The sequence below is a fragment of the Babylonia areolata genome, chromosome 14 (assembly GCF_041734735.1).
Source record: "Babylonia areolata isolate BAREFJ2019XMU chromosome 14, ASM4173473v1, whole genome shotgun sequence".
NCBI lineage: Eukaryota > Metazoa > Mollusca > Gastropoda > Neogastropoda > Buccinidae > Babylonia > Babylonia areolata.
In genome coordinates, this window is record NC_134889.1 from 28,717,065 (window position 1) to 28,731,947 (window position 14,883).

Consider the following 14,883-nt stretch of genomic DNA (forward strand, 5'->3'; position numbering starts at 1 on the left):
TTTTCTTTCTTTTTATTTGGAGACTTAAGTACGGAGCTACTTAAAAAAAAAAAAAATTATTCGTTATAACTATAAGGTGAATATGTTGCCAGGTTGGTGTATGTGCTCTGTTGTGTTACCGTTTGTGACAACAGTCAGCAGATTTCTTTCTTTGAAATAAGGGCCGCTCTCCCTAGGGAGAGTGCCTTGCCACAGTGCAGCACCACCCATATTTTATTTATTTAATTTATTTATTCTGTCTGCAAGTGTATTATTATATTTGTGTTTTGCTGTTGATTGTGTCAAAGTGGATTTTTCCCCCCCAGAATTTTGTTTGGGGAGAGCTAGTTTGTTGCCATGAGTTCTTTTATGTGCACTAGTAATCTTGAGCATTCTGCACTTGGGAATTATCAATATGTATTTTGCCTCGGCCGATAGACTACTACCCACACCACCACTGAAGGTCTAGCAGAGGGGGGGTTGGGGTGTAAAAATCTTGGTCTGTATGTCTATCTATATAGATCCGTCTGTCGTCTATCAGTCGTTGTGTCTGTCTGTCTGTCTGTCTATCTATTTATCTTTCTCTCTCTCTCTTTATCCGTTTGTCTGTTTATCTATCGGTCTGTGTGGGATTTGAACACACAGAAACTCACTTCCATGTCAGGCACATTACCACTAGGCCACCACTGCTCTGCACTCTGTATTGTTCCCAGCGCTGCTGCTAACGATGCTAATCAATGTGAAATTGGGTGCTGGGGTGAGGTGTGATGGGTAATTAATTAAGTAAAAAGGTTGATAGTTGATTAGGAAACCGATTAATGGATGGGGGAAAAAATAGGTCTCACTGGTACAGGCATTGTTTTTTTCACAAAGGTTGGTTCGTAAAGATCTCTTTGAAATGCCCATGCCATGGTGCAGAGATTTGCTCTTTTGGTTTGGTTGTTACCCTGCTCAGAATAGCCGAGGATCTGACTGAAAAGTTGGCTGTTTTCCTTCTATCTTGGGGTCTAGATAACTGATCTATAGAACAACCATGTTCGAACTAATAGAATACTCACTTGCACTTGCGTTTGTGCTTTGATACAGATGAATATGAACATGAACACACAGACACACTCATGTTCACACACACACACACACACACACACACACACACACACACACACACAGAGTGACACACACACACATTGACACACACACACACACACACACACACACACACACACACACAAGAACAATCATGTTCATATATAACTAATAGAATACTTACTTGCACTTATGTTTGTGCTTTGACACAGATGAATATGAACATGAACACACACACACTCACATTCACACACACACACACACACACACACACACACACACATTCAGTGACAGACTTACAGACATACACAGACAGACACACAGACAGACAGACACACACGCACATACACAGGCAGGCAGGCAGACAGACAGACAGACAAACAGAAAGACAGACAGACAGACAGACACACATACACACACACACACACACACACACACACACGTGTGTGTGTACACACATACTATGCACACACATTTATACGCAGACACAGAGAGACAGACAGTCACCCCCCCTGCCCCCCCCTGAAACCCCCCACCCCACACACACACTCACAATCACACAACCATTATGCACACTCACTTTCCTTAATAGTTTATCTGTATCTATTTCTCTGTTTGTCTGTCAATCTCTGTCTTGTCATTGTGGGTCTGTGTACCTGTCTTTATTTGCCTCTGTCTGTCTGTCTGTCTGTCTTTCTCCTCAGTCTCTTTCTCTCTATCTGTCTTAATCTTACTGTCTGTGCAGTGGTGATACTGACAAATGCACCCTGCCTTGGTTCTGTCTCTCTGTCTGTCTGTCTGTCTCTCATCTCTCTCTCTCTCTCTCTCAGTATCTGTCTTAATCTTACTCAGTTACCGTCTGTGATATGATGTTGCTGTCTTCAGTGCACCATGCCTTGGCTCTGTCTGTCCGTCTGTCTTTCTGTCTTTCTCCTCTGTCTTTCTCTCTCTATCTTAGTATCTGTCTTAAACTTACTGTCTGTGGAATGATGTTGCTGACTTCAGAGTTCAGTGCACCATGCCTTGGCTTTGTCTGTCTGTCTGTCTCTCTGTCTTAATCTTACTGTCTGTGAAATGATGCTGCTGACTTCAGTGCACCCTGCCTTAGCTCTGTCTGTCAGTCTGTCTTTCTCCTCTCTCTCTTTCTCTCTGTCTCTCTCTGTCTTAATCTTACTGTCTGTGAAATGATGCTGCTGACTTCAGTGCACCCTGCCTTAGCTCTGTCTGTCAGTCTGTCTTTCTCCTCTCTCTCTTTCTCTCTGTCTCTCTCTGTCTTAATCTTACTGTCTGTGAAATTATGCTGCTGACTTCAGTGCACCCTGCCTTAGCTCTGTCTGTCTGTCTGTCTTTCTCCTCTCTCTCTTTCTCTCTGTCTCTCTCTGTCTTAATCTTACTGTCTGTGAAATTATGCTGCTGACTTCAGTGCACCCTGCCTTAGCTCTGTCTGTCTGTCTTTCTGAAAGTTTCTCTGTCTCTCTCTCTCTCTTAGTATCTGTTTTAAACTTACTGTCTGTGCAGTGATGTCGCTGACTGCAGTGCACCATGCCTTGGCTTTGTCTGTCTGTCTGTCTGTCTCTGTCTTACTGTCTGTGAAATGACGCTGCTGACTTAAGTGCTCCCTGCCTTGGCTTTGTCTGTCTGTCTGTCTGTCTGTCTGTCTGTCTTTCTCCACTGTCTCCCTCTATCTCAGTATCTGTCTTAATCTTACTGTCTGTGAAATGATGCTGCTGACTTCAGTGCACCCTGCCTTAGCTCTGTCTGTCCGTCTGTCTTTCTCCTCTCTCTCTCTCTCTCTTAGTATCTGTTTTAAACTTACTGTCTGTGCAGTGATGTCGCTGACTGCAGTGCACCATGCCTTGGCTTTGTCTGTCTGTCTGTCTGTCTGTCTGTCTGTCTTTCTCCACTGTCCCCCTCTATCTCAGTATCTGTCTTAATCTTACTGTCTGTGAAATTATGCTGCTGACTTCAGTGCACCTTGCCTTAGCTCTGTCTGTCTGTCTGTCTTTCTCCTCTGTCTCTCTCTCTCTTTCTCTCTCTAACTTAGTATAGATCTGTCTTAAAAAGTTAAACTTACTGTCTGTGCAATGATGTCGCTGACTGCAGTGCACCATGCCTTGGCTTTGTCTGTCTGTCTGTCTGTCTGTCTCTATCTTACTGTCTGTGAAATGATGCTGCTGACTTAAGTGCTCCCTGCCTTGGCTTTGTCTGTCTGTCTGTCTGTCTGTCTTTCTCCACTGTCCCCTCTATCTCAGTATCTGTCTTAATCTTACTGTCTGTGAAATGATGCTGCTGACTTCAGTGCACCCTGCCTTGGCTCTGTCTGTCCGTCTGTCTTTCAAATCTTTATCCTTGAGTAATAAAGTTTTTGAATCTCTCTCTCTCTGTCTCTGTCTCTCTCTCTCTCTGTCTTAATCTTACTGTCTCTGAAATTATGCTGCTGACTTCAGTGCACCCTGCCTTAGCTCTGTCTGTCTGTCTGTCTTTCTCCTCTTTCTCTCTGTCTCTCTGTCTTTCTCTCTCTCTCTCTCAGTGTCTTAATCTTACTGTCTGTGAAATGATGCTGCTGACTTCACTGCACCCTGCCTTGGCTCTCATCTGACTGATCCAGACCAGGTAGGATAACATCAGCAGAAATAAAAGAAAACACTGAACCAGCGGACCCCTGTGCTTGCTCAGCTTGACTAAAAAGCTGCTGGGATTCCACTTTCTTTGTTCTGCGCGCCTCTGGATGTATTCGTATGTGAAACACACCCATGTGCAAGTGTGCTCACATGAGTACATTTGCACACACAGACACACACACATACACAGACACACACATGTGCGCATGCACCTCCGACACACGCATACTCACACACACACACACACATGCCACGCATACACTCACTCACTCTCTCTCTCTCTCTCTCTTCTCTCTATCATGTACAGATCTGTAGCTAAACACCAAACTCATGAACACACCCACGGACAGACAGATGCACATTCCCTCTTTCTCTTTTGTACAGTTACACATATGGACAAATTTAGCCACACATCACACACACACACACACACACACACACACACACACACACACACACTACAACCCCACCCCACCCCACCCCTCCCCTGCCCCTCCAATCTCCCTGTGGGAAACAGTAGAACCAACACAAACACTTGCTTATCTCTAGGGTATGGGGAAGGAGTGGAAGGGAGGCGATGCTACAGAGCTAAAGGGAGAGCTCTATGAGTAAGGCTCAGGCCGTGCCAGACAGCAGGTGCTATGAGCCACAGGTAATAATACAACTGTTTCTTGCAAAAGTCCGGCAGCATTGGCGGCGGTGGGAAGGGGTGGGGATGGAGGGGAGGGGAGGGGAGCAGACACAATACATGCGCAAGGTGTGCCCTGCTGTATGCTGCCAAAGCGGCTTTACTTAGCCACCCTTGGCCTCTTATGTCACTCAGGTGGGCCTGACTCCATATATATATATATATATACATACAGTAGGCTTACTTTCAGATTGTGTGGGGCTTGCACTGTCTATGGATCTGTCTGTCTGTGTCTCTCAGTCTCTCTGTCAATGTGTGTCTGTTTTTTTCTTTCTCTCTGTTCTCCCTCTCTCACGAAATGTGGATCTATCTGTCTGTGTCTCTCAGTCTCTCTGTCTATGTGTGTCTGTTTTTTTCTTTCTTTCTGTTCTGTCCCCTTTCTCTCTGTTCTCCCTCTCTCACGAAATTTTGGTCTTTCTTTCCCTCTTTTTTCCTTCTCTGCATCTCTGTATGTCACGTTCAAGACTCTCTCAGTTTCTGTCTCCTACAAAAGACTTGTGGTGAGATATTGTGGCAAAGAATGAACAGTCGAACTCACTGTTAAATGTTGTTGTTACGACAGACAAGGAATGTGCACGTTTTTACATGTAACAGTGATGAGTCATTGTTTTTGATATTTGGCTTGTTCAGGTTGTGTGTCAGTGTGTGTGTGTGTGTGTGTGTGTGTGTGTGTGCGCGCGCGCATGCATGCAGGCGTGTGTCTTTGTGTTACATGCATACATGTACACATGCATGTACATGTTCTGATCAAGTTCATGTAATGATGTTTTTGAGATATGAAATATCCATTCAAGCATGATATTCTGGAGAACTGTCAGAGTTTGTGTTGACATGCTTTGCAGAGTGACAATCTCCTAGTATATGTATTCCCTCTGTTTTCCAGTACTGTGTGAAAATCTGTTGTCTGGGAGAAATAGTGATGTTGTTTTGTTTGGGAATCTTTGATGTCTGCACAACTCCAGTGTTGGTGACCCAAATCAAACTTTTTTTGCTGTACAAAGATGGCAAAATAAGCATGTTCAAATCAGTAGATCTGTGTGATAGCCTGTCACTGTGTCAGTGTTGTCATTTTATCATTATGATCTATTTGTTATCATTGTTGTCTTTCTTTTTTTTTTTCTTGATGTTTGTCACCCTGGTTTGTGTCAATTTCCATACAGGCTCACAGAGTGCAGTTGCTTAAATACAGAGAGAGAAAAAAAGAAAGAATAAACAGTTGTTACTAAGTGTAATTACTTATGGTGTGTCAGTTAATGCACATGTACACATGTATGCACTTACACAGCTGCTGAGAATGGTGGTGAGGTCTAATTTGACAGTGCATCCACGACGGGTGCAATAGCTGAGTGGTTAAAGCGTTGGACTTTGTATCTGAGGGTCCCGGGTTCGAATCACGGTGACGGCGCCTGGTGAGTAAAGGGTGGAGATTTTTACGATCTCCCAGGTCAACATATGTGCAGGCCTGCTAGTGCCTGAACCCCCTTCGTGTGTATATGCAAGCAGAAGATCAAATACGCACGTTAAAGATCCTGTAATCCATGTCAGCGTTCGGTGGGTTATGGAAACAAGAACATTCCCAGCATGCACACCCCTGAAAGCGGAGTATGGCTGCCTATATGGCGGGGTAAAAACGGTCATACACGTAAAAGCCCACTCGTGTGCATTCGAGTGAACGTGGGAGTTGCAGTCCACGAACGCAGAAGAAGAAGAAGAAGACAGTGCATCCACAATGGTGGCTTGCTGACAGTACAAAAGTTCAACAAAATGCATGTCTGGGTGCCATAGCAGAATCAGTGAGGCTTTCAATTATAGTGTTCACCAGTGATCAGAGTTTGAGCGCCTTGTATTGTATTGTATTGTATTGTATTGTATTTCTCTTTTTGTCATAACAGATTTCTCTGTGTGAAATTTGGGCTGCTCTCTCCAGGGAGAGCTCGTTGCTACACTACAGCGCCACCCATTATTTTTGTTATTATTTCCTGTGTGCAGTTATATTTTTTTCCCTATCAAAGTGGATTTTGCTACAGAATTTTGCCAGGAACAACCCTTTTGTTGCCGTGGGTTCTTTTACATGCGTTAAGTGCATGCTGCACACGGGAACTCGTTTTATCGTCTCATCCGAATGACTAGCGTCCAGACCACCACTCCAGGTCTGGTGGAGGGGGAAGAAAATATTGGTGACTGAGCCATGATTTGAACCAGCGTGCACAGATTCTCTCGCTTCCTAGGCAGCTGCGTTACCCCAAGGCCATCACTCCACTCCACTCCACTCACACCTGTCCTCGGCAAGGTGTTGTGTCTGTGGGAGAGGCCCTTCACTCCAGGTTTTCCTCACTCCACTCCTGACCCAGGTGTCATCAGTTTCCTGGACTTCAGTTGGGGATGGTTTAACTCACTCAGTACGGCCAGTCCTCTCTTCTCCTCTGCACAGACCCCTCGGATGTCCGTCCAGTGGGTGTCTGAATGACCCAACCTTTAGCTTCTGTCGTCAGAATTGTGGTCTTCTTTGTCGACATTCACCTCTTCAGTACAAGAGCCTTCCGCTTGCAATATTTTGAGGATGGTAATTGGGGGTGAAACGCTATTAGCCGTTCGTATGGAGAGAGTTAAAGTGGTGACATGAAAAGAGTGTCATTATTCTTGTCATGTACAAGTGTTCACACACTGATCTGTTACTGGTGATTTGTTTTGTTTTCTCAAGGCCTGACTAAGCGTGTTGGGTTACGCTGCTGGTTGGGCATCTGCTTGGCAGATGTGGTGTAGCGTATATGGATTTGTCCGAATGCAGTGACGCCTCCTTGAGCTGCTGAAAACTGAAAAAACTGAAAAACTAAAGTGGTGATGGTAGAAGGAGTCAGGATTGGGCCCTGCCTTCCAACGTCGGGCCCGAAGAGATTTGCGGATAAATTCAGTTCAGTTTCTGAAGAGGTGTCACTGCATTTGGACAGATCCAATTTATACTACACCACATCTGCTAAGTAGATGCCTGAACCAGCAGCGTGACCCAACACTCTTAGGTCTTTAGGAGGAAAATGAATAGAATCGAATAAAGTGAAATGAAATGAAGTGAAATAAATAGATAAATGAATATATATATATTTATATATGAATAAATAGATATGAATAAATAAATAGATTAATAAATGAATAAAATAGATATGGTCAGATATGGCCATAAAAGGCTGTGTGATCTGTAACCTTTTGTTTCGCTGGCTTGCTGGTGAAGAATGGAGGAGGCAGCCCTGTAGTACAGGTACAAAGTTAAATTCACATTGACAAGGTCAGTGGTGTAGTATAAAATAAAAAATAAAAAAAAGAAAGAAAGAAAGGAAAAAAAAAAGGCACAGGGTGTGATAAGCTAGGGAGGCATGATTTATGAAGTAATGTACAGTGAGCGACACACTTCACAGTGTGTAGAGCAGTGGTTGTCATTCGTTTGTGTGTGCGTGTGTGTGTGTGTGTGTGTGTTGAATGTGTTGAATTTTGTATTTGACACAGAGAGAGGTGGTGGAATAGAAAAAGGAAGAAGAAGAAGGAAAAAAACAAAAAGAAAAAGAAAAAGAAAAGTAGGTCAGTTTGACTGTGTGACTGATGAACCCTGGTGAAAGTGGGTCAGTGTGACATGGTGAGCAACACAGCTCCCACCTTTGGGCTGGTGTTGGAGGGCTAATTAAATGATTAATTAATCAGTAAACTGTGTAAAGGGGATGCTTGCCTTCTCATTATTCAAGCAGATGTTATGGAATACTGAGTATTAGTGTGAAACTGTCATGGATGTGTGTGTGTGTGTATGTGTGTGTGTGTGTTGTGTGTGTGTGTGTGTGTGTGTGCGCGCGCGCGTGTGTGTGCATGTGTGTGTGCACGTATATATATATATATATATATAATATATGTGCTTGTGTGTGTGCCACTGCGTGTGTGTGTGCATGGGTATATATTGGTATATGTTTGCGTGCGCTTGTGTGTGTTTGTGTGGGTGCACACACCACACATATGTGAGTGTGTGTGTGCGCGCACTTGTGTGTACTTTGTCATTGACACTTGTATTCCAATTGTCTTGCTTTTGATTGACTTTGAGTATACAGTGGTGCCTGGTGTTGTTAGTTTTTATTTAGAACATTGTGTCCCCACATTATTTATGTTCATTGTTTGTGCTCCAGGCCCCCGTGTTGTGGAGGAAGAGCGCACTATAAATGTCCATTTGTACCATTATCATTATTTTTATTAATAAATTGGCATCACAGCAGTCCGACTGTGATATGATGCAGGGCAGTTTAGTAGTACAGTGTGGTAACTTCAGCTGTCACCACACCACACCACACCACACCATCCTACACCACACCACACCACATCACACTATCTTACACCACATCACACCACACCATCATACAGTCACACCAAATGGTGACACCACACCACACCACACCATCCTACACCACACCACACTGCACCACCACACCACACTGCACCACCACACCACACAACACCACACCACACCATTGTACACCACACAATACATCACCACACCACCACACCATACCACACCATCCTACACCACACAATACCATACTACACCACACCACACCACACCACACCACACCACACCATCCTACACCACACCACACCACACCACACCACACCACACCACACCACACCACACCACACCACACCATACCACACCACACCGTCCTACATCACACCACACCATCCTACATCACACCACACCACACCATCCTACACCACACTGCACCACCATACCACACCACACCACACCATCCTACACCGCACCACACCACCTACACCACACCACACCAAACCACACCACACCACACCACACCACACCACAAAAGCAGCACAAAAGCAGCACAGAACAATACAACACCCTTTAACACACCACACCACACCACTCATTACCATTCCACAACACAACACACCAAAACACATCGCACCACTCCACATTATACCACAACACACACACACACGCACACATACGCACACATACATACACACATCACAGGTCGAATCGACCCATATCATGTATGTGTGTGTGTCTGATTATGAGTTGTAGTAATTAGATTGAACCCCCCCCCCTCCCCACCCCCTCTGCCCCCCACACCCCCTCCAAATTCAACCATGTGAATGCGACCAAAATTCATCTTCAGGACTCAGCATTTCTCTCCCTTTAGTATCTCTTCCAGAGTTTTCAGTGGCATTATCTCCCTTAGAGATGCGTGCTGCCATACATGTGCATTTTGTTTTTCTTACTGTTCATTGATTTGTGTAGGTTGTTAGATATGATTGAAAAAGAAAAAAGAAAAAAAAAGAGATTGATCTATATGTAACATTAGAAATGACCATTGGCAATGTACTAATCACTGTGCTAGCTTTTTTTTAATTTTTTTTTTTTTTTAATTCCTTGTGGGTTTTTTTCTTGTGCAGATGACTACCCACATTTTTGTTCTTGTATAATATACTGTATTTGATTAAAAAAAAAAGTGCTGTGATTCCTCCTTTTTTCTGTTTTTTTTTTTTATTTTATTTTTTATTAATTAAAAAAAAAGTTTGTTGAGTTGGATGTTTGTTCTCACAGTCTCAGAAAATCAGTGTTTCATTTGTGCAGTTTGATACAGTTCAAAATATCTTCATCATCCCTGATTTGTTCTCTCAAAAACAAAACAAATAAAAATCTTTTGTTTGGTGCAGTTTGATACAATTAAAGAATGCTTTTGTTATCCCGTTTGTGGCCAATAGATAATTTTGTCAGTAAAGCGTGTTACTATTAGGAGCAGTTAGTGAATTACTGATTTCATTTATCTTTGTGTTAATTGTCGATTATAAAATTTAAAATGACTTAAACATGTAAAAAGAAAAAAGAAAAAAAAAGACCAACAAAAATGTTCTTTGAAAAAGGCCATTGATAATCAATCTTAATGTTAGAAAAAAAAAATGGATAGAAAGACTTAAGGAAGAAAAAAGGTCTTGTTTTGGTTTGCATTTGAGTAGCTGTTTGAAATCAGACATTTCAACAGTTTGAAATTTTATATGTTAAAGGCTCAGAAGTTACTATTTGAATTTGTTTGAGGTATTATATCCAGAACAAAAAAAAAAAAGAAAAGAAAAAAAAGAAGAGGAAAAACTGAAAATGGTATGGTGAGGGCCTGCTTAGTAAGGTGAAGATGCTCAAAAGGATTGTCTTTTTGCTTTGAAAAGACTTCTGTTTATTAGCTTTGTATGTGCTCTAGAGAGAGAGAGAGCGAATTGGTGTGGCACAGATTTTTGTTGTTGTTGTTGATGTTGTTATTCTACTTACTGTTGTCTTGTGGTTTTACTTTTAGGTTAAGGCCATTCAGTTAAAAAAAAAAAAAAAAAAAAAAAAAAAATGACACTGTGTTCAGTTTGTCTTTGCTTATTCATTGATTTGATGCTGCTCTGAATGTTGTAATTTTATTTCAACCCCCTTTTCTTGATCCCTCTGCACTGGTCAACCTGGTAATGCTGAGTAGATGACAGACTTTACTTTGGGCTGGTTTGTGTCTCTCTCAGTTTCTGTCCCTTAAAAAAAAAAAAAAAAAATTAACGTATTATTGTCACATAATTTGGGGAGGAAAGAGCACAAAGAAAAAGCAAAGTCAGCAACTGAACAAGCTGATGAGAAGAAGAAGAAGAAAAAAAAAAAGAAAGACAACGAACTTGGAAACAAACAAACAAACTCATTGGGCGCTTTCTTAAAGAGTTGACAAAGTCCAGAAGAACCCGCAGTCAGTACCCTATGGCTCATAAAGGCACAGTACTTATCTAAGCATTACGCTTATTAGCAGCCTCAAAGATAGTGGACTGTGTGTGTGAAGCTCATGAGACCTATCCTGAGCACAGCTCTCTGTTCTGGCTTGACGTCTTCTTTGACATTATGACGATGATTTTTTTTCTTCTCACCTCCCTCAGACGTCACAGGGATCACATCGTATTACACAAGAGGCACCAGTTCTTATCCCATGGGATATATTTAAAACATGAAAAAGAAAAAAAGAGGGCTCATGTTTTACCCTCTTACGATGGAAGTTGACAGATCTCTGTTCGGCTCACATCCAACATCTTGATAGATTGGTGGCCTTGATCTTTTCAAAGACCAGCATCATTGACCACAGCACAAGAGTGAAAACTGATAGGTCGTTTATCTTCTATCTCCGTTTGTGTTAATTAGTTAGTGTTTGGTTTCTGCTGTTGTGAAGTGAGTGATTTACAGTCTAGACTCTTCGCTTTCTCCATCAATGCAGTGAGATGTTCATCTTGTTTCCCTGTCAGTCCCCAAGAATAAGAGAAAGAAGAAGTTACTGAAATGAAACTGACACATTTATATGTACAAATATATCATAAAACTTATAAAGTTACCAAGGGAACCCCCCCCCCCCCCAACCCCTCCCCCTCCCCCCACTGAAAGACATAAGCCTTGATAATTACCAGTTGATGGGAACCCAGAAAAGTAGTAATAATAACAACAGCAGCAACAACAACAATAATAGTAGTAACAACAACAACAAGAATGATCATAATAGTTGTAGTAGTAATAATGATGATAATGATAATAATAATAATAATAATATTGATAATGTACATTTGTATAGCGCCTCTTCTCTCCAAGAGCTCAGGGCGTTTTACACAAAAGGAAAAGTTACAAATTTCATGAATCATTCTTGACCGTAGTAAATGATGATGTTGATAATAAAGAAGAGAAGAGCCTGGGAATGAGAAATCGGCATCTGATCAGCGCTCAGCCGACAGTGACAAGGACTTTTGACAGTCCTGTCAAGAAGCCATGACAGATACTAACTACTATCCTGGTGACTTTTAGGAGGAAAACAAGTAAAGTGCGAGGACAGGAAGAAAAAGTATGCACACACACACAAAAAAAAAAGGAAACAAACAACATTATCCCAAACAAACAAATTAAAAAAAGAAAAAAGAAAAAAAAAAGCCAACAAAGAAAGTGCATCAACACTGTGTTGAGCCCCATGCTGTGTGGCGTTGTGAAGGTGGAGGTGGTGGAGGTGGAGGAGGTGGAGGGAGCGGGGTGGCGGCGACAGCGGCCCTGCAGCAGCAGCAGCAGCAGCAGCAGCAAAGAGTGCCGCCAACAGCGCTGCCCGCCGTTCAGCACTGGCTGGCCACTCAAACTGAGGGCCTGGACGGCAGTCGTATTGGTTGGTGCCTCTACTCCTTACCTCCCCCCCCATCCTCCTTCCTCCTCCTCCTCCTCTTGCTTCCTCCTCCTCCTCCTCCTCCTCCACCGTCCTCTTTGTTTCATGCCTGACCCTCCCACTCCTACCCCGTTCTCTCTTCCTCCCCTCCTGCCCACCCCCTTTAAAAAAAAAAAAAAAAAAAAAATTTTTTACCTCTTTCCTCCTCTGTTCTCCATGCTTCTTCTGTTCTGTGAGACCCCTCTGTCTTCACACCCATCCTCCTCCTCCTCCTCCTCCTCCATCCTCTCCGCTACCCCCCTCCCCCACCATCCTTTTTGCTACATGCCTGACCCTCCCTCTCCCACCCTGTCCATCCTTCCTCACTCCCCCCCCCCCCCCGCACCCCCCCCTCCTCCTTTTTGCTACATGAATGACCCTCCCTCTCCCACCCTGTCCATCCTTGCTCACCCCCCCACCCCCTCCCCCACTATCCTCCTTTCTGCTACATGCCTGACCCTCCCTCTCCCACCCTGTCCATCCTTCCTCACCCCCCCACCCCCTCCCCCACTATCCTCCTTTTTGCTACATGCCTGACCCTCCCTCTCCCACCCTGTCCATCCTTCTTCACTCCCCCCCCCCCCACACACACACACAACCCACCATCCTCCTTTTTGCTACATGCCTGACCCTCCTTTTCCCACACTGTCCATCCTTCCTCACTCCCCCCCCCCCCGCACCCCCCCTCCTCCTTTTTGCTACATGCCTGACCCTCCCTCTCCCACCCTGTCCATCCTTCCTCACCCCCCCCCCCCTCCTCCTTTTTGCTACATGCCTGACCCTCCCTCTCCCACCCTGTCCATCCTTCCTCACCCCCCCCCCTCCTCCTTTTTGCTACATGCCTGACCCTCCCTCTCCCACCCTTTCCATCCTTCCTCCCCCCCCCCACCATCCTCCTTTTTGCTACATGCCTGACCCTCCCTCTCCCACCCTGTCCATCCTTCCTCCCCCCCCCCCCCACCATCCTCCTTTTTGCTACATGCCTGACCCTCCCTCTCCCACCCTGTCCATCCTTCCTCACCCCCCCCCCCCTCCTCCTTTTTGCTACATGCCTGACCCTCCCTCTCCCACCCTGTCCATCCTTCCTCCCCCCCCCAACCATCCTCCTTTTTGCTACATGCCTGACCCTCCCTCTCCCACCCTGTCCATCCTTCCTCCCCCCCCCACCATCCTCCTTTTTGCTACATGCCTGACCCTCCCTCTCCCACCCTGTCCATCCTTCCTCCCCCCCCCACCATCCTCCTTTTTGCTACATGCCTGACCCTCCCTCTCCCACCCTGTCCATCCTTCCTCCCCCCCCACCATCCTCCTTTTTGCTACATGCCTGACCCTCCCTCTCCCACCCTGTCCATCCTTCCTCCCCCCCCCACCATCCTCCTTTTTGCTACATGCCTGACCCTCCCTCTCCCACCCTGTCCATCCTTCCTCCCCCCCCCCCACCATCCTCCTTTTTGCTACATGCCTGACCCTCCCTCTCCCACCCTGTCCATCCTTCCTCACTGCCCCCCCCCCCCCCCCCGCCCCCCCATCCTCCTTTTTGCTACATGCCTGACCCTCCCTCTCCCACCCTGTCCATCCTTCCTCACCCCCCCCCCCCCCCTCCCTCCCACCACCACCCCCTTTTTTTGGTTTTGTTTTGTTACATCATCCCCAATCTGTTCCCCTTGCTTCTGTCTGACCCTTGAGTCTTCACATTCATCCCCCAATTCTTTTTTAAAACTTTTTCTTCTTCTTCTTCTTCTTCTGCTTGTCCTTGTGGGGAGATCTTTTGCTGCTGCTTTCCCCGTTTTCGCCTGCACAACTTTTCAAATAAAATTTTAAAAAAGAAGGAAAAGAAAAGAAAGGAAAGAAAGTGATCTTCTTGCCTGGCTTTGGTTTGGTTTTATGTGTGTGTGTGTGTGCAATGAGTTTGTGATTAATGGTGATTTATTTTCTGTTTCCTCTACTCTGCTACTAATCAATCAGTTTTCGGGCATATTGTTATTGTTTTTTTCCACTGTATCACCATATATACATAATATATTAAGAATTTACTGTTTCCTGCTGTTGCTTTTGTGTATTCTGTAGAGGTAGTTTGCTGGTATATTTTGACAGGGAATGTTGCAAACTGTGGTTTAAACAACACCACCACCACCACCACCAACAACAACACACACACACACACACACACACACACACACACACACACACACACACACACACAAACAAACAAACAAACACACAAAACAACCCCCAAACACAAATTGACAAAACCTGCTTTTGAGTTGAAAGGCTTCCA

The 14,883-nt window shown here is 44.5% G+C and overlaps 1 protein-coding gene across 1 annotated transcript in view; it reads left to right on the top strand.

The window, feature by feature from the left end:
• Positions 1-14,883, top strand: part of LOC143289977 (uncharacterized) — a 65,722-nt gene that overhangs the window by 14,996 nt on the left and 35,843 nt on the right. The window contains exon 2 of the mRNA XM_076599262.1: positions 12,405-12,569. Coding sequence (XP_076455377.1) covers positions 12,405-12,569 — 165 coding nt within the window. The remainder of the gene's footprint in view (positions 1-12,404; positions 12,570-14,883) is intronic.